The sequence below is a fragment of the Hemiscyllium ocellatum genome, chromosome 8 (genome assembly GCF_020745735.1).
Source record: "Hemiscyllium ocellatum isolate sHemOce1 chromosome 8, sHemOce1.pat.X.cur, whole genome shotgun sequence".
NCBI classification, from domain to species: Eukaryota; Metazoa; Chordata; class Chondrichthyes; order Orectolobiformes; family Hemiscylliidae; genus Hemiscyllium; species Hemiscyllium ocellatum.
In genome coordinates, this window is record NC_083408.1 from 85147243 (window position 1) to 85166063 (window position 18821).

General features: G+C 40.3%; 1 protein-coding gene across 6 annotated transcripts in view; it reads right to left on the reverse strand.

Annotated features, from left to right (window-relative positions):
• Positions 1-18821, reverse strand: part of c8h14orf28 (chromosome 8 C14orf28 homolog) — a 31824-nt gene that overhangs the window by 11340 nt on the left and 1663 nt on the right. For 2 of the 6 annotated variants that reach the window (XM_060828516.1, XM_060828517.1), the window contains exons 2-4: positions 16699-16754; positions 1564-1700; positions 737-1261 (exon numbers count right to left, since the gene is read on the reverse strand). In XM_060828516.1, the coding sequence (XP_060684499.1) occupies positions 737-1261; positions 1564-1631 (593 nt within the window). In that variant the 5' untranslated portion in view covers positions 1632-1700; positions 16699-16754. The remainder of the gene's footprint in view (positions 1-736; positions 1262-1563; positions 1701-16698; positions 16755-18821) is intronic. The other 4 variants (XM_060828518.1, XM_060828519.1, XM_060828520.1 and 1 more) reach the window with 2 other exon arrangements.

Below are 18821 nucleotides of genomic sequence, written 5' to 3' on the forward strand. Positions count from 1 at the left end.
CAATGCGCACAATGACTTCTGGCTGCTCACCCTCCCCCTTCTGCTCTGAGACATCCTGGACCCTGGCATCGGGGAAACAACACACCATCCCAGATTCCCATTTCTACCAATACCGACTATATTTTCCCACCCAAGGAACATTTTAATGTGCATAAATGAAATTCCAATTACCTAGATGTTTAAAATCATAATTTCAGTGTTCAACAAACCAGTCCCATCACAGGAGCATTTAGTGATAAGCTACTCGGTTTGTCACAAGATCACACTAATGCTTTAGCAGAATTATATAGTCTGTTTTACATAAAGGGCATAAAATAACAGATCTAACTGGTAAACCTATGTACCAGTCATAGTATGATGTATCCCAAACAGAAATTTTAAAGGATCACTTGAACCACTAAAGCCTATATTGCTTTTGATTTTGATTTTGTACTAGATAAGGCAATTAAATCCACAAGATTTAAGCTCTCAAAAAACAAAGCTCATTATGTTCCTTGCACCAGTTTAAAATTATTTTATTTCCCACAGCAGTTAAGTCTTCATTAAAAAAAACATTTTTCTTCACCCGTATATCATATCCAGATAGACCAAGACTTAAATTGCTCTAATTCATTTTACATAATCCTCAATTCGCTGGACTCAAACTGAGATGCTAAACACAGGTTCCAACGCTGATAAAAAAAACAGTACCACCCAGTTTCATGCTGCTATAAATTTTTTGAAAAATTCGACATACAAGATAGTAATTGTATTGCGCTGATCTTCCTGTGCACGTGCGGGACATCTCCCATTAGAACAGAATGTTTCCTGGATTGTGGACATAAGATTCTCCAGGTTCCTTGTGAAGTTTTCATGTTCATTTCCAAAAAGATCAATTTCTAGTGAGGCTTTGTGGACTTCTGATCTGTATTGACATTTTTCCATTTTATCCCAAATCCACAATAACTTGACAGTTGTGAATTTACAAGAGTCCATCAAGTACAGAAAACGCTCAACAAATTCCTTTCCCAAGTAGCTTGATAATTCTTGATGAAAATTCTCATTTTCACTGAGAATTACATACAACAACATCAAAAACCCATCAATGCTGCAAGTGTTTTTTAGGCTTATCCTAACATACAATGGAGTGCAGGCCATTGCCCTTCTTCCAGCTTTAATGGTATACACTCCACCCCATGGAAGAACAGGTCTCCAGAAGGATCTATCTTCATTTGAATTATTTGTAACAGATGCTCGGATCTCTTCGAATAACGTCTTTGACCTAGAATAAAGATGTTTTAAGAAAAGCAACGTGCTTAGATATAAATGAAATGATTCAAGCTTGTACAAAAATATTCAGCGTTATCAATGAACAATGTTAAAACATTTTCCATTTTTCTTCTCCAATATTCCTCTTGTTGTGACTATACAGATAGGTCAAGTGTTACTTTAATCTTCATAAAGCCACAAGCTAACGGTAACGTTGCCATGAAATAGAGGTTACAAAATCAGACCTAAATTTGAACTAACTAAATTTTTGAATTCACCAATACAAATATGGGATAATATCACAGTGTAGTGTACCTGGGAATGATACAATCTTCAGAACAGGAAGAGTGCTTCATTATTTTAGTAATTTCATTATAATCCATCTTTATTATTAAGAATCATCAACATACAATTGTTTCAAAGCATATTCTGGGAGTTCTACTCAAATGATTCTGCAACAGGAACACATTATAAACAAAATTCACCAGTGTATAAACGAATCAATAATGAAATGTAAAAGCAAAATGCTATGATGCTGGAAATATGAAATAAAAACAAAATGCTGTAAATATTCAGCATATCAGACAGCATTTCTGGACAGAAAAAAATAGTTGTCTTCCCAATGAAAGGTCATACACCCGAAACATTAACTATTCATTTCTCCAGCTATGTTGACTGACGTGTTGAATATCTCCAGCATTACGAATAAAGCAGAAAATGTAATCATTGGATAATACTTAGAATTCACAGCAGAACGGGTCGGTTGTTGGTGTTTATGCTTCACACCAGCCTCCTCCCATCTAAAGATTAACTCCTATGAACATATCTTTATTTTCCTTTTTCTCTATTAGTCCAGCATCTATGGTCTTTCATAGATGCAATCTGCAGATTCTAACTATCCCTGAGTAAAGAAGATCCTCTGAAGTCTTTTATTGGACCTATTAGTGACTATTTGATGTCTCTAACACCTAATTTGTATATCTTCTGCACTCCCCTCTACTCTATCAAATCTTATTATGAATTTTAAAAGTCTTTTGGGTCAACTCTCAGTCTTTTCTTTTCCAACTATCAGTTCCCCTTCCCCAGATACTGCCCAGGCCATCATGTTAGAGAAGGAAACTCAGTCACTAAAGTAGTTCAAAATGGACAAAGAGTTGGTATTGTATGTGGGAGATTAGAAATGTTGTTTTTGCAGGTGGGGGAGAGGGTGTAGTGGGGGAAGGGAAGGGGAAACAATATACAAACGATCTCGGAATTCTTGTAACATGTAGCATACTTAAGGCTAAGACTTTATTGAATATAGAGGGTCTTTTAAAGAAAATAGTTTTAAGCTTGGAAATAACTATGAAGGGTTGTAGCTGACCACAAAAAGAAGCAGCAGGGGCATTTCACAATAAAGACTATAGTATGATAAGAGAAACTGGATAAAAGAACAAGCTGTAACAAACAAGAAACAAAGAATGCAGATAAGGGCAGCAGAACGGCCAGATACGAAAATAATTAACAAGTGAGGTAATCAGCTTATGATAGGATGGGAAAAGGGAGGCGTGATTCCGCAACTTGTAAACTGAATAAGAAAGCTAACAGGCTGTGTTTTGGCACGCATTTCTGCTTGATTGCAGAGGTGTCCGGTACTTGCAAGACTGTAATAAATTGCTCTTGTTTCCAAGGCTTTGTCTCAGGCTGATTGATTTGTGAGTGAGTTCTGCTTCTCACAACTGGGGCCTCATTCCGGGATCCAAAACTCCGACCGCTCGACACTCTTGGGACAACAGGGGTGGTGCACCTCGCCGATTTCGGTGATCTCACACTCCCTTGCTTGTCCTTCGCGGTTTGGGCAAGTATGATCCGGACTGGGAGACCCTGGAAACAAGGTGGGCACACGCGGCGGGTTCGGTTGGGCAACTCTTATGTACAAGACCCGGGTAGGCAAAGGTCTTAAAGGATAAATCCGGGCGACCGGGGGCAGCAGTATTTGCTGCAGGAATTGCCGCGGGACGGGGTGCACCGAAATGACCAGGTAACTCTGTGCACAGACCAAGGTAAGAAAAGAGACGTTTAAGTATTGCCTTGGTGGTCGGGACGTACGACAAGTACGGGGAATTGGCGATATATAAAATTAAGCATATGTCAATGGAAAACAGCCCGTGTCAGAAGGGCTGGTAGCTGAAGGGCTACTGAGGGTGCACATCGTAACTAACTTATGGCCAGACATCCAGACAAATATTCAAAAGCTAGAGGAGTCATTGCGGGATGCTCAATGTGTCTGAGACATGGTGTCCATGTGTGTGTATGAGAATGCACGCGAGAGAGAGCGCACGAGAGCGCTGTCCAGGTAGTAGAAAGTTTAACCCTTTGTGATTCAGTTTGAACGCACATTTGTTTGTTGGAACTGTTTTGAATCTGATTTCTACTATGGAAATTTTAACATGATTTCTTTTAAGGTTAAGGATTTTACAGATTATGAAATAAGATGTTAACTCCTGTTCTTTTTACTGGTCATGACTGCCTTACTATCAGTTTCTAACTAATTTCTTTTATCCTTACATAAAAGTGATTTATGGAGAACAGTTGAAATCTAAAAAAAGCATATAATTGGTCAGATTAATCAGACGAGTAAGGTGTCTAGTCAGGACCCTGAAGGGGGTGTGGAAGAAGGTGACACCGGACCTCGTTAAGATGAATTAAATTAGCAACAATGGGAGGCACGGGGAGTTGCCTGTGTAACGATCGCTCTGTAAATAATGTTAAAAGGGGATATATCCCACCTGACAATTCTCTGAGGAAAATGTTGGGTAATTGGGAACACAACTCCTGGACGCGGGAGAAAGATAAGGCTACAATGATAAACTACTGTTGTTTTGTCTGGACTAGAGAAAGTATTAAGGCACCTGGTATTTTTTGCCCAAATATGGGTCCAATGAGGATTGGCTGTGTCAAGATCTTCAATCGAAAAGAACCGTACTGTCAAAAAGAGTCCGATTATGCGGTTTGTTGGATAGGGAGCGTGGGAGTAAAATTATGTCCCATGAATACGGAGGAATCAGGTAAAGAACAGAAAAAGAATGAACAAGGGAAGCCACAATAGGATCCCTTAACGAGTTCGCCGTCCCCATTTACTACTGCCCAGAACAAGCCGACAGCTCCAGAAGTAGAACCGAGTCCAGATACAGAAAGGGGAACGGATTCTGAACTAAAAGTTGCAGAACCTAGGGGGCTCAGAATCACTTGAGCCACCACACAAAGGAGGGGCAGAGATAATGGAAAATGTAAAATTATATCCCTTACGAGAGCTTTCGATTGGGGAAGGTACAATCAGATATGTAAATGCTCTCTTAACTAGCAGTGAAGTTAGGGTCTTTAAAAAGGAAATGAAAAGTTTAATAGAGGATCTGGTTGGACTAGCCGAACAATTAGAGCAATTCCTAGGGCCTAATTTAATATACCTGGGGAGAACTGATGGCAATTTTAGGAATGTTATTTTCAAGGGAAGAACGAGGTATGATTAGGACAGCGGCTTTATAGGAATGGGAAAAGAAGCATCCAGTTGGGGAAGAAGGGGCCCAGCAGAACAGAAATTCCCAAATATTGACCCCCATTGGGAAAATAATGACAAAGAAGATAGGGAGTCAATGCGGGATCTACAAGAAGTGGTAATATTAGGAATTAAAGAGGTGACACCTAGATCACAAAACTTTGTTAAGCCCTTTGAAGTACGACAAGAGAAGGATGACACCCCTTCTGCATTTCTTAAAAGGCTCAAGGAGGCCACAAGGAAGTATTCGGGAATGGATCCCGATAATCAGATAGCACAGGGACTCTTAAAGGTCCAGTTTGTAACTAAATCATGGCCAGACATACAAAAGAAATTACAGAAATTAGATGGATGTAGTGAATGACAGATGGAAGAACTGTTATGTGAGGCACAGAAAGTGTATGTGAAAAGGGAAGACGAGAAGCAGAAACAGAAAACCAAAATGATGGTGGTGGCAGTGGAAGAAATAACAAAAAGGAGAATGGGATCAAGAGATAACAGGAAGGGTAGGGGAGGACACGAAAGACAAGGGTCAGATACCCAGGAAAGGAGGCAACAGGCAGGGTGTTACCATTGCGGGAAAGTGGGGCATTTTAAACGGGTATGCCCGGAATTAGCACGAGAAAGGGAAGCCGTTTCCCTAATGACCTTCGATGAAGATTAGGGATCAGGGGTTCCTTCCTCCGGAGACCCACTGGGAACCCTTGATAAATTTAAAGGTGGGACCTGAAGAGGAGGAGGCAGCATTTTTGATGGACACAGGAGTGGCACGGTCATCCCTAAATTTTAGACCTACTGGTGTTAAATTGACTAAGGGGTATCTTAAGGTTTCCAGAGTAAAAGGCGAAGAACTCTTGGTCCCTATTTTTGAACCAACCCTAATTAAAAGAAATGATGAGGAAGTGATAGGACAATTACTATATATTCCTGACATTGGAAGTAATCTATTAGGTAGGGATTTGATTATATTGCTGGGCTTAAGAATTGGGGTGGAGGATAGTGCAGTAACTGTAACGGTGGCTAAGACAACCCAAGGAAGATGGATCCTCCCAGATGGAAGGGAGTTATTAAGTAAACTAGCCATGAGAAACATCCTAACCATCTTGCACCAAGGCAGTCATTAGGGCTCCCAAGCTATGTGCGACATAGTGTTAAGAAAGTACGGATGTAAAGGGATATACACATTAGCCAAGCAGTATGCGCAGGATTCCTGACTTGCCAAAAGATTAATAAGAAAGTAATGAGAAGGAGGCCAAGAGGTGGAAGAAACCCTGGGGTAAGAACTTTTTAAGAGAATACAGGTAGATTACACAGAATTACCCTGAGTAGGGAAACAAAAGTATTTATTAGTCCTAATGGATCACCTAACTGGGTGGGTGGAGGCATTTTCAATGTCCTCAGCTACCTTGAAGTGAGTAGTGAAAACTCTTTTAGAACATATAATTCCTCAATATGGAGTGGTGGAAAGTATAGATTCAAACCAACCTTACCTCTAAGATCCTACAAGTAGTAATGGCGGAATTAGAAATCTCTTGGGAATTCCACACTCCTTGGCACCCACCTTCCTCGGACGGGTGGAACAAATGAATCAAACCTGAAAGAAGCAATTGTCTAAGCTAGTCCTAGAGACTCGATTACCATGGACAAAATGTTTACCTATTACGTTGCTACGCATTAGGACTGTGCCTAGACGTGATAGAGGCCTCTCTTCTTATGAGATGATGTTTGGATTACCTTTCTTGGGTGGAAGAGGGGAATTACCAACTGTAGAGTTCAATGATAAGTTTTTAAAGAACTATATTGTGGCGCTCTGCTCTTCTTTGTCTGTCCTTAGGAAGAAGGGTCTGTTGACCCAGACACCTCCACTCGAGTTCGCAGTACATCGGATACAACCAGGTGATTGGGCCCTGATAAAGATCTGGAAAGATACCAAACTGCACCCAAGCTGGGAGGGACCGTTCTTCACCCTCCTGACTACTGAAACAGCCGACTGAACTACTGAAAAGGGTGGAGTCATCACACTCGTGTTAAGGTCCCGGTGGATGCTCCTTCCCCTTCAGCAGAGTGGCAAGCACATCCTACAGACAACCCTCTGAAAATTAAGCTGAACAGAAAGAATGGACTGAGATAAGAGACTATTAAGTATTGGTTAAAAAAAAACTGTATCCCAAAACAATTGTAAGTGTTGCATGGACTTACTCCTCCCTGGTATTTAAAGAGTTAGGGAATAAACAGGTAGGGTTGTGAGCTGAAATGAGTGGTCAGCTTTAATTGTCACGATAATATTGGCGCTAGCTGCCAAGGTGTTGGGGGGGGGGGGGGGGGAATCATTTTACCACTTTATGTCAGAATTATGCTAAACTAAAAGGGGCATACCAACTTTTGGGTATGTGCGGAGATCCCACACCATGGGGAATCCGGAATTCCTCTCACAGTAATACCACTTACCAAAGAAGTAGTGTACGATGTACAACAATTTGACTCGGGCTCAAATGATACAACTTGGAGATTTGAAAGGGGTAATCATAACTTTGCAGGATGGTTCCCTCGACCAGCCCCAAAAACTCTGGGTGCTATCGATGGCCTTAGAGTTTCCCCACCAAAAGGAGCAGTAAATACCACTTGTTTCTGTAATCAGAATGATACCGCACCTTTCTGATTAGGAAAATCATCCTGTGTCTACACCAGCCAAGGCACTGCCACGACCATTCCCCGAATATTGAATGGGACATATTGGGTGTGTGGCTTAAAGGCCTACCCACTTATCCCCTGCGAGAAGTACGTTTGGAGTGGCGGATGTAATGGGAATGGGTGCTGGGACCATCCAGTTCAGACACTACCTCAAAACCAGAAAGGTTGGAATAGCTGCTGCTACCTCACCTATATAATTCCCCACTTGAAGCTGTTAAAGAGAGTCCCAAAAATGCCTCGGAATAAACAGGGAGGAAGGTGAGTAACCCGGAAAGTAACCGAAGGAGATCGCCTCCTCTGGGATATATGTGGGACCGTTTGAGCAGGAGTAGAAATACAAAAGTTAGCGGCTTCCGTGGAAGAGTTGGCCAACAATACTGCTGATGCGTTGGCCGAAACCCTATCCCAAGTAGCAGCCATAACAACCAAAATGATTGCCACCAGGCTAATGACTCTTCAGAACAGGATGGCTCTGGACTATATTCTAGCAGAGAAGGATGGTACCTGTGCACTAATTGGAGAGGAATGTTGTATGTACATACCCGAGGTCTCCTCTAACGTTACTGATATCTCCAAACATGTGCGAGACAAATTCGCCAAGATAAGCGAGGCCAGTAATCAGTAATGGAACGAAAAAGGATGGGAATAGGGGAATTGGGGATTGACTTGTTGGGGAAGGTGGTTAGTTAATCTAGCTATCTATGGATTATTGATATTAGTGGGTCTGGTGGTAGGATTCAACGTCCTAAAATGAGTAATGAGCTGACTGATGACATCCCTTGGGGAAGGAACCCAAATAAATCATCAGATGCTTTTACAATCAGCAGGTGATATGCAACAAAGAGAAAGTCAAAAAATGCTTCTAGAGTTCGAGGGACAAACAACACAAATGTAAAATGTAAGATTGCGAACCTCATTGCCAAAAGGCATAAGAGGGCAGAACATAAGAAAATGAATTAAAGGAGACTTAAGTGCAGAAACAACAGTTAGAGAAAAAGAAAAAGGGGGAATTGTGGGAGATTAGAAATGTTGTTCTTGCAGGTGGGGAGGGGTATAGTGGGGGAAGGGGAACATTATACAAACGGACGCGGAATTCTTGTAACATGTAGCATATTGAGTTGACACTTAAGGATAAGACTTTAATGAATATAGAGGGTCTTTTAAAGAAAATAGTTTTAAGCTAGGAAATAACTATGAAGGGTTGTAGCTGACCACAAAAAGAAGCAGCAGGGGCATTTCACAATGAAGATTATAGTATGATGAGAGAAACTGGATAAAAGAACAAGCTGTAACAAACAAGGAACAAAGAATGCAGATAAGGGCAGCAGGACGGCCAGATATGAAAATAACTAACAAGTGAGGTAATTGGCTTATGATAGGATGGGAAAAGGGAGGTGTGATTCCGCAACTTGTAAGCGGAATAAGAAAGCTAACAGGCTGTGTTTTGGCGCGCATTTCTGCTTGAGGCGTCCGGTACTTGCAAGACTGTAATAAATTGCTCTTGTTTCCAAGACTTTGTCTCAGGCTGATTGATTTGTGAGTGAGTTCTGTTTCTCACATTGTATAAGCTGTCAATACTTAGTCAATAAGGCACCAGGACCAGATGAGATGCATCGAATGAAATTGAGGGAAGTGAGAGCATAATGGAGTTATTAGTTCTTTAGTTCTTTAAGGAGGTTACTAGACAAGTTGATGAGGGTTGAGCGGTGGATGTGGTGTTTATGGACTTCAGCAAGGCATTTGAAATGGTTCCCCATGGTAGGCTCGTTCAGAAGGTCAGGAGGAATGGGATACAGGGAAATTTAGCTGTCTGGATAAAGAATTGGCTGGTCAACAGAAGACAGTGAGTGGTAGTGAAAGGAAAGTATTCTGCCTGGTGTTCCACAGAGCTCTGTTCTTGGGCCTCTACTCTTTGTAATTTTTATTAATGACTTGGATGAAGAGATTGAAGGATGGGTTAGCAAGTTTGCAGATGACCCAAAGGTTGGAGGTATCGTTGACAGTATAGAGGACTGTTGTAGGTTGCAGCATGATATTGACAGGTTGCAGAGATGGGCTGCGAGGTGGCAGATGGAATTCAACCCGGATAAATGCGAAGTTATGCATTTTGTAAGGTTGAACTTGAAAGTGGAGTATAGGATTAAAGATAGGATTCTTGGCAGTGTGGAGGATCTGCAGGATCTTGGTGTCCAGGTACATAGATCCCTTAAAATTGCCACCCAAGTGGACAGGGTTGTTAAGAAAGCATATGGTGTTTCGGCTCTCATTAACAGGGGGATTGAGTTTAAGAGCTGTGAGATCTTGTTGCAGCTCTATAAAACTTTGGTTAGACCGCACTTGGAATACTGTGTCCACTTCTGGTCGCCCTATTACAGGAAAGATGTGAATGCTTTGGAGAGGGTTCAGAGGAGGTTTACCAGGATGCTGCCTGGAATGGAGGGCTTATCTTAAGAAGAGAGGTTGACTGAGCTCAGACTTTTTTCATTGGAGAAAAGGAAAAGAGGGGACCTAATTGAGGTGTACAAGATAATGAGAGGCATAGATAGAGTTGATAGCCAGAGACTTTTTCTCAGGGCAGAAATTGTTAACACGAGGGGTCATAGTTTTAAGCTGTTTGGCGGAAAGTATAGAGGGGATGTCAGAGGTGGATTCTTTACGCAGAAAGTTGTGGGAACATGGAATGCATTGCCAGCAGCAGTTGTGGAAACGAGGTCATTGGGGATATTTAAGAGACCGCTGGACATGCATATGGTCACAGAAATTTGAGGGTTCGTACATTAGGTTTACCTTATATGAGAATCAATGGTCAGCCCAACATCGTGTGCTGAAGGGCCTGTTCTGTGCTGTACTGTTCTATGTTCTAGTTCTATAATATCAAGTGAACTGAAAATAATCTTTCAATATTTCCAGCACTCAGGGATGGTTTAATTGGACTGAAGAATTGCAAAAGTACATTCTTCTTTAAAAAAGGTTTTAAAGACATGCCCAGCAATTACAAACCAGTCAACTTAACTTTTGATATGGGGAATCTTCTAGAAACACTTATTCAGGATTGTCACATGGAAAAATACAGGTTAATTTAGAAAAACCAGTACAAACTGTTCACAGGAAAATTGCATTTTACTAACCTTTTCTTTTGAAAAAAGCAAGGGAACAGAGAAAGTTTTAAGTGTACATCGACATCCATAAGGTGTTCAACAGGGTACAAAAATACTTGTGAGAAAAATTAGAACTCTGAAAAGGGACAGCAGCATTGCGGATACAAACAGAGATAAGAACTTATAAAGGACACTGACAAATTGTTGGAATGACCAAATAAGAAACAGATAAAATTCAATATGGACAAGTGAGAGATGTTACATTTTAGTACAAATAACATGGTTAAGAAGTAAACGTACTATTCTAAAGGGGTGCAGGAGCAGACATCTGGATGTATATGCGCACAAATCATTAAAGGTGACAGGACAAGTAGAGAGAGCAGCTAATACAGCATACAGTATTCTAGGCTTCAGAAAATAAGGAAAAAAAAGTACAAGAGCAAAGTAGATATGCTGAACTAGTATAGATCACGAGATATACCTCAGTTGGAGTATTGTGTACTGTTCTGGGTGCAGCACTATTGAAAGGGTGTGAAGGCATTGAAGAGTTCAGAAGTATAAGAATGATTCTAGTGGTGAGAAATGGTTATGAAAACAGATTGGAAAAGCTGGACTGTTTGTCGTGGAGAGAAGAAGAGTGAGGGAGGTCTGATAGAAGTTTGTAATTTTTGTGCAGATTTGTAGCTCAGATTGTGGTTCAGCTAGTAAGCTTGCTCGCTGAGCTGCAAGGTTTGTTCTCAGACATTTTGTCACCACGCTAGGTAACATCACTGAACTTCTGCTGAAGCACCTGCATACTGGTCAGCTTTCTATTTGTGTGTCTTGGTCTGTTGTGGTGGGTGATATCACTTACAGTTCTTTTTCTGAGAGGTTGGAAAATGGGGTCCAAATCAATGTGTTTGTTGATGGAGTTCCAGTTTAAATGTGAGGTCTTGGTTTCCTTCAATGTGATGGCCCTATTCACATCAATAAACATAACCCTGGCCAAAGAAACACTGGCCCCACTACGAAACGAATCAAGGACACAAACACCAGACAGCACCAAATCCAACATCCTCAAACTAATAGACAAACTTGTCACCCACTTCAGCTTCAACAACAAGACCTGAAAACAAATCAGTGGGACACCCATGGGATCACCGATATCTGGATTCTTGGCAGAAGCAGTTATGCAGAGGTTGGAATGAGCAGCCCTCCCCAATATCTAGCCCAAGCTTTGGGTCCGCTATGTGGATGACACCTTTGTCATCGCATAAGGAACAAATTAGAGAAACCCACAAACACAATCAACATCTTTATTGGTATAAAGTTCACCAAGGAGGAAGTGAACAATAAAATTCCCTTCCTAGGTGTCACAGTAGAATGAAAAGCTAATGGAGAGCTACATACCAGCATCTACAGGAAAGTGACACACACTGACCAGATACTCAACTACAGGAGCAATCATCCCAACACCCACAAACGGAGCTGCATTAGGACATTATTTAAAATGAGCCACAACATACTGCAGCACCCAGGAACTACGATGTGGCTAAGAAAAGCACCTATACAATATGAACAACAGGCACCCGATAAGCACAGTCTGTCAATTCTTATACAACAAACCTAAACAAGACAACACAACATGCCCAGAGACTCTAGCCACACTACCATACATTAAAGACATCTCAGAGATGACGACCAGACTACTCCGGTCCCTTGGCATCATAGTAGCCCACAAACCTACCAACACATTGAAACAACTCTTGATGAATCTAAGAGAACCCTGTACCAACAACCAGCAGAACGAACATCATAAATAAAATACCTTGCAAGGACTGCAGCAAACATTACATCAGCCAGAGAGGCAGGAAACTAGCCACTAGGATACATGAGCACCAACTAGCCACCAAAACATAGGACCAACTCTCACTTGTATCCTTACACACAGACAATGAGGGTCACCAGTTCAACTAGGACAATACATCCATCCTGGGACAGGCTAAACAAAGACACATACAGGAATTCTCCACCCTGACCTTAAATTTACCTGGACCATCTCTGACACCTCCCCTCCCCTTCCTGGACCTCTCCATCTCCATTAATGACGACCGACTTGATACTGATATTTTTTACAAACCCACCGACTCCCATAGCTAACTGGATTACACCTCTTCCCACCTTACTTCTTGCAAAAATGCCATCCCATATTCCCAATTCCTCCACCTCCGCCGTATCTGCTCCCAGGAGGACCAGTTCCACCACAGAACACACCAGATGGCCTCCTTCTTTAGAGACCTCAATTTCCCTTCCCACATAGTTTAAGATGCCCTCCAACGCATCTTGTCCACATCCCGCACCTCCGCCCTCAGACCCCACCCCTCCAACCGTAACAATGACAGAACACCCCTGGTGCTCACCTTCCACCCTACCAACCTTCGCATAAACCAAATCATCCGCCGACATTTCTGCCACCTCCAAAAAAAACCCCACCACCAGGGATATATTTCCCTCCCCACCCCTTTCCGCCTTCCGCAAAGACCGTTCCCTCCGTGACGACCTGGTCAGATCCACGCGCCCCCTACAACCCACTCTCCCATCCTGGCACTTTCCCCTGTCACCGCAGGAACTGTAAAACCTGCGCCCACACCTCCTCCCTCACCTCTATCCAAGGCCCAAAAGGAGCCTTCCACATCCATCAAAGTTTTACCTGCACATCCACTAATATCATTTATTGCATCCGTTGCTCCCGATACGGTCTCCTCTACATTGGGGAGATTGGGCGCCTCCTAGCAGAGTGCTTTAGGGAACATCCCTGGGACACCCGCACCAATCAACCACACTGCCCCGTGGCCCAACATTTCAACTCCCCCTCCCGCTCTGCCGAGGACATGGAGGTCCTGGGCCTCCTTCACCGCCGCTCCGTCGCCACCAGACGCCTGGAGGAAGAACACCTCATCTTCAGCCTCCGAACACTTCAACCCCAGGGCATCAATGTGGACTTCTAATAGTTTCCTCATTTCCCCTTCCCCCACCTCACCCCAGTTCCAATATTCCAGCTCAGCACTGTCCCCATTACTTGTCCTACTTGCCCATCTCCTTTTCCACCTATCCACTCCACCCTCTCCTCCCTGACCTATCACCTTCATCCCCTCCCCCACTCACCTATTGTACTCTATGCTCATTTCTCCCCACCCCCACTCTCCTCCAGCTTATCTCTCCACGCTTCAGGCTCTCTGCCTTTATTCCTGATGGGCTTTTGCCCGAAACGTCGATTTCGCTGCTCCTTGGATGCTGCCTGAACTGCTGTGCTCTTCCAGCACCTCTAATCCAGAATCTGGTTTTCAGCATCTGCAATCATTGTTTTTACCCCAGAAATTCTTAGGGGCCTGGCATTCAAAGCAGATCTCCATCAACAAACACAATGATTTGGACTTCATTTACCAACCTCTCAGAAAATGAGCCAGACATGATGCCACCCACAACAGACCAAGGCACATAAATAGAAAGCAGGACAGTACACCACTGCTTCAACGGAGGCCTACTGATCATGTTACCTAACATGGTGATAAAATGTTGAGAACAATCAGTGAGCAAACGTACAACCTGATCATAACAAGTCTGGACAGCATAGCCAGAGAGAAACTATTCACAGACACAAGTAGATTGAGAATCAAATTTAAAACAAAACAAATGCAAAGTGTGAGAAAACTCATTTTAAACACAAACAGCATGCTGTTGGAATCTGAAATGCACTGCCTCGAAATGTGGTGCAGTAGATTCAATTGAGACATCCAACACAAGATGACTATTTAAGTGGAAATAATGTTAAGGTTTACAGGAAGGGCAGGAGATTGGCACTAAGTTAAAATGCTGAAGTTTGAAACTGACACCAAGTTAAAGTGCCAAATGGCCTATTCCTGTTACAACTTTGAACGCATTCACTTTTAATTATTGCCTCCCAATTCTGATATCATCCTTTCAATATGTTTTCACCTTCCACTGACTCTAAAACCTTTTTAATAATATGGCGATCAAAAGTGTGAAATATGGGATAAATAGAGATTCCATATGCTTTTAATTCTACGTTACAATTCATCTGTCACACTAGCAGCTTAAGATGCATCAGTGCTACAAAATCAATTGTGTAAGCTTTAATCCTGATGAGGTCCACATTCCACTAAATATATAAGATTATAAATTTATTTAACTTCCTCAAATGAATTGCACACTCAAGTGCCTCATTAATTTTTCATGCAGGACACTTAAGAGCATAGCTTTTCTTTTCAACTCTAAGTAATGAAAAACAATAATTGTACTACACTATACACAATGGCTCTAAACAATTTGTTTTAATACGAGAGAAAAATATTCTCTTCCGCGCCCTCAGTTTAGCAGGTCAAATTCCACACAGTCTATCCCAACATCCAAGATATTAGTTGAGCATACAGCAAAATTATCGCATTCTCTTCACCTTCTTACTATTTCTCCAGCTATTTTTTATTAAAGTTACTTCATTCAAAATTACTTCAAAATTTAAATTTGTAAACTCCAATTCTTACTTTGTGATTTATGTTATGAATGCAACATTCAAAACATTAGGAAACTATTTCTTGCTACCCCACAACTTGCAGGTAGAAGCAAAAGTATTGAAACGGTTAAAAAAATGTTTACATTTTGCAAAAATGATTGTAAAATGTTGACCATATTATTTAGCATTTCTTCAATAAATATAAGTACATTGACATAATGTATTATAATTGAAATATAAAAAGGGTTATACACAAAATTTTAAATTTAACTACATAACCATTTGCAAAAACATGAATAATGAAGCAGGGACAAATGGATTAAGATTAGTATAGTTAAAATTGAAGTGTATGCCAGTCATGAAATAAGTGCTATACTTATGCTCAAGTTATTTTATGTTGTAACATTAACTGCCTGTGTAAGCATATTATTCATTGCTACACAGAACATGACGATAAGGGAAGTAAGAATTTAGACAAGATGGTTGAGTTACCATGGAAACCAAGAGACTCAAAGTTTAAAAGTTGAGATAATGGAGACCCGCATGAGCTTGAAAATTATACAGTTATGATGAAAACTGTATCTTGGAGATGCTTTATTAGATAACTAGGATGAGTTTCACACTTGCACATGTCTGAATAAAATATTTGCTTCCTTGAACTACAGACTTGAAGGTGGTCATTTTTCGTGACAATATGAAATAAATTATTTTGCAGTTTTATAAAGAAGTGCATATTTTGTGATGATTATTTTTGGAACACATAGAAAGTATGGCCATATCCAAATCAAATAACTTTAATTAGACCTATAAATTAAAATCATGCTGTTACATAGCTCATTAGATAACTGCATGTTCGATCTGGGATTGCGAAGTATTTTCAGTAAGACGTTACTACTCGACACAATGCATGTATGGCTGGCAGAGTCAGTTACTTAGTTGGCACATGAAGAGATTGCTTTGTACAGAGGCAGTTGCACTGTTCATATCAATCTGAGCCTACAAGTATCACATACGCCAACACAGACCGAAGGGAGTTTGTTTTCTGTTACATTAATTTGCTTCAAAATTCATTCTGGATAGAAAAGCTCTGACATGTGTGGTTCACTTGTGATTGTCTGTATTGACAATACAAAATTCAAATTTTATCACAGTTGAATTGATTTTGGTCTAGTACTTGTATAAGCAACTATTGGGTTGCAGTATAAACACAAACTGGGACATTAATTCTAAAGGATTAATTTAGATTATTAAGATTAATATATACTTCAATTTAAAAGGGCCTATCCTGCAAAGGTTATGTTAGCAACTGACATGAGTGCTCATTCTTACCCGTTACTGTCGTTATTGAAAGTTGAATGATCAAGTGCTATGATCATCCAAATAACAAATACACTATGTGCGCTTCTGTAAGAAATACAACTTAAAAAATTCTAAGTTGAAGTTTCTTAATTTTGTCTCTATTTATGTTAACTAAAGTCAACCAATAGATGTATAAATGAGTCTGGTATTTCAACAACCTTTGTTTATTCCCTGTGCTGGCCTCTACTGAAGACCTTCCTCACTACAAAACTGAAACAGGGGACTTAGAATAGTAGAAGAAACAAAGATAAACTTACATTCTGCCACTCAACCATTTTTTCCATCATGCTGTTTAAGGCTCTTCAAAAGGAATCTGAACAGCAATGACAAAGTTACAGATCATCCACCAACTGAAATAGATTATAGAATCACAGAAACTTACAGCACAGTTCTCTCAGGTCACTGCGTCTGTTCTGGTTTTCTGAAACAGCAGTCATGCTTAGTCCCATATCTTGCTTTTCGACCATAGCCTTGTAACTGTTATATCCTCAAGTACCTATCCAACTCCCCGTTAAAAATTACCTATAGAACCATTTGTAATACATGCAATATAATAAGGATCACATTCTAAACAAAACGTATAGCATAGACTTTTAAACAGTAATTTTAACTGCTCTCCTACAGACACAATTGTTTACAAATTTTCAGCTGTTAAGTTTTAGCTTGAATCACAGTTGCTATTAAATAGGCCTGTGTTACCTTTATTGCTAAAATAATCAACATCTATGATAAATTTGCATTCATGACTCCAATATAATTATAACTGCATCATAGCATTAATTTTCCACTTCGGGCCCTGTTATCCATTGCAGGACCAGAACATAAGAGTAGCCTTATTGGTCACATTGTTACGGGTGGAAAACTTGCACGATCTACAGTTTTATTTACTGGTCATTGTAATATACCTGAACACATTGTGTATCAACGAAATTAAACTGTTCCTGCAGGAGCTCTGCAATATAGTACAGTTGACATTTTTCTATTGAAATTCATTGTTTATTTAGGAAGTATCATTACCCTTCCTTTCAACTGTGATAGTGTACAGGCCAGAGATTATAAAAGTATTTGAGCCAGGTGTGAAAATTAGTTCAGTAATAACAGTCAGGTGTTTTTTTTTAAAACTTATAGGTTCAAACAACAATCTAGCAATTCAGTACTTCAGTACAGTTTCTGGGATGAGAATGAGGTGAAGTAGACTAAATTTATATTCCTTGAAGAAATTATCTAATTGAGACCAAATTCTGATGAATCTTGACAGGGAAGAAGCCAAGAAAATGTTTCCCCTGGCTATGGAATATATAACGTGAGGTCACTGCCTAGAAAAAAGATCAGCCATTTAGATTGCAGGTAAGGAAATATTTCTCTTCAATCTTTGGAATTTTTAGACCAACATATTAATTGAATGCAAAAACTGGAGGTGCTGGAAAAACTCAGCAAGTCTAGCAACATTTGAGAAGAGAAATCAGAGTTAACATTTCCAAAAGGGTCACCCGACCTGAAACATCAACTCTGATTTCTCTTCAGTTGCCAGACATACTGAGCTTTTTCAGCAACTTCTGTTTTTGTTTCTGGTTTACAGAACCCACAGTTCTTTTGGTTTTTATATTCACTGAATATATTTAAGACAGAAATCAATAGAATTTGGATTCTAAGGAATATAGCAATAATGCAGGAAGGTGGAGTTGAGGTAGAGGATTTGCCATTACCTTGCTAAATGGTGTAGCAGGCTTGAAGGACCGATTCCAGCACCTGTTTATTTTATTCTAATGTAGAATTGCTAGGGAGCTGTCTTTTGGATGAGACCTTACCAATGTGCTGTTCAAATGGATATAAACAATTTCTACAAAAGAAATAGACTGAGGCATGTATCCCATTGCTGCCTCATCTCATTCACTGCGTATGCCCAACAAACATGACAAGATTTACAAAACAAAATCATTTTTGAAGCAATTTCAGACATCCTACAAATATAAAATGCATCATTTATTTTAAAAGTCTTTCATTGTTCCTTACAGGAGGAGGAAATGACCAACTGTCCAAAACCTCACTGGATAATTTATTCAAAGAAGATGTCAACTTTTTCAAATTATGATTTTGCAGCCATTTGGAAAATCCTTTAAATAATGAGAAAAACAAATCTAAAATCCGGCTGCTACTATCTTACTTTTTTTTGCACCTTCAATATGGCTAGAAGAAGAAATTTGTATTTCACAGTCTTTTTTGGAGAATGATATATTCAGGGTCCAAATGATTAAACAATAAATGATAAAATGACTTTCTTTCATTGGACCTATTTTAACTAGTTTTTAAAAATCCTATCAGTAAAATTTAAAACACCATTCCTTCGAAGGAACATTCTAGGTCTAAAATCCAATACAGT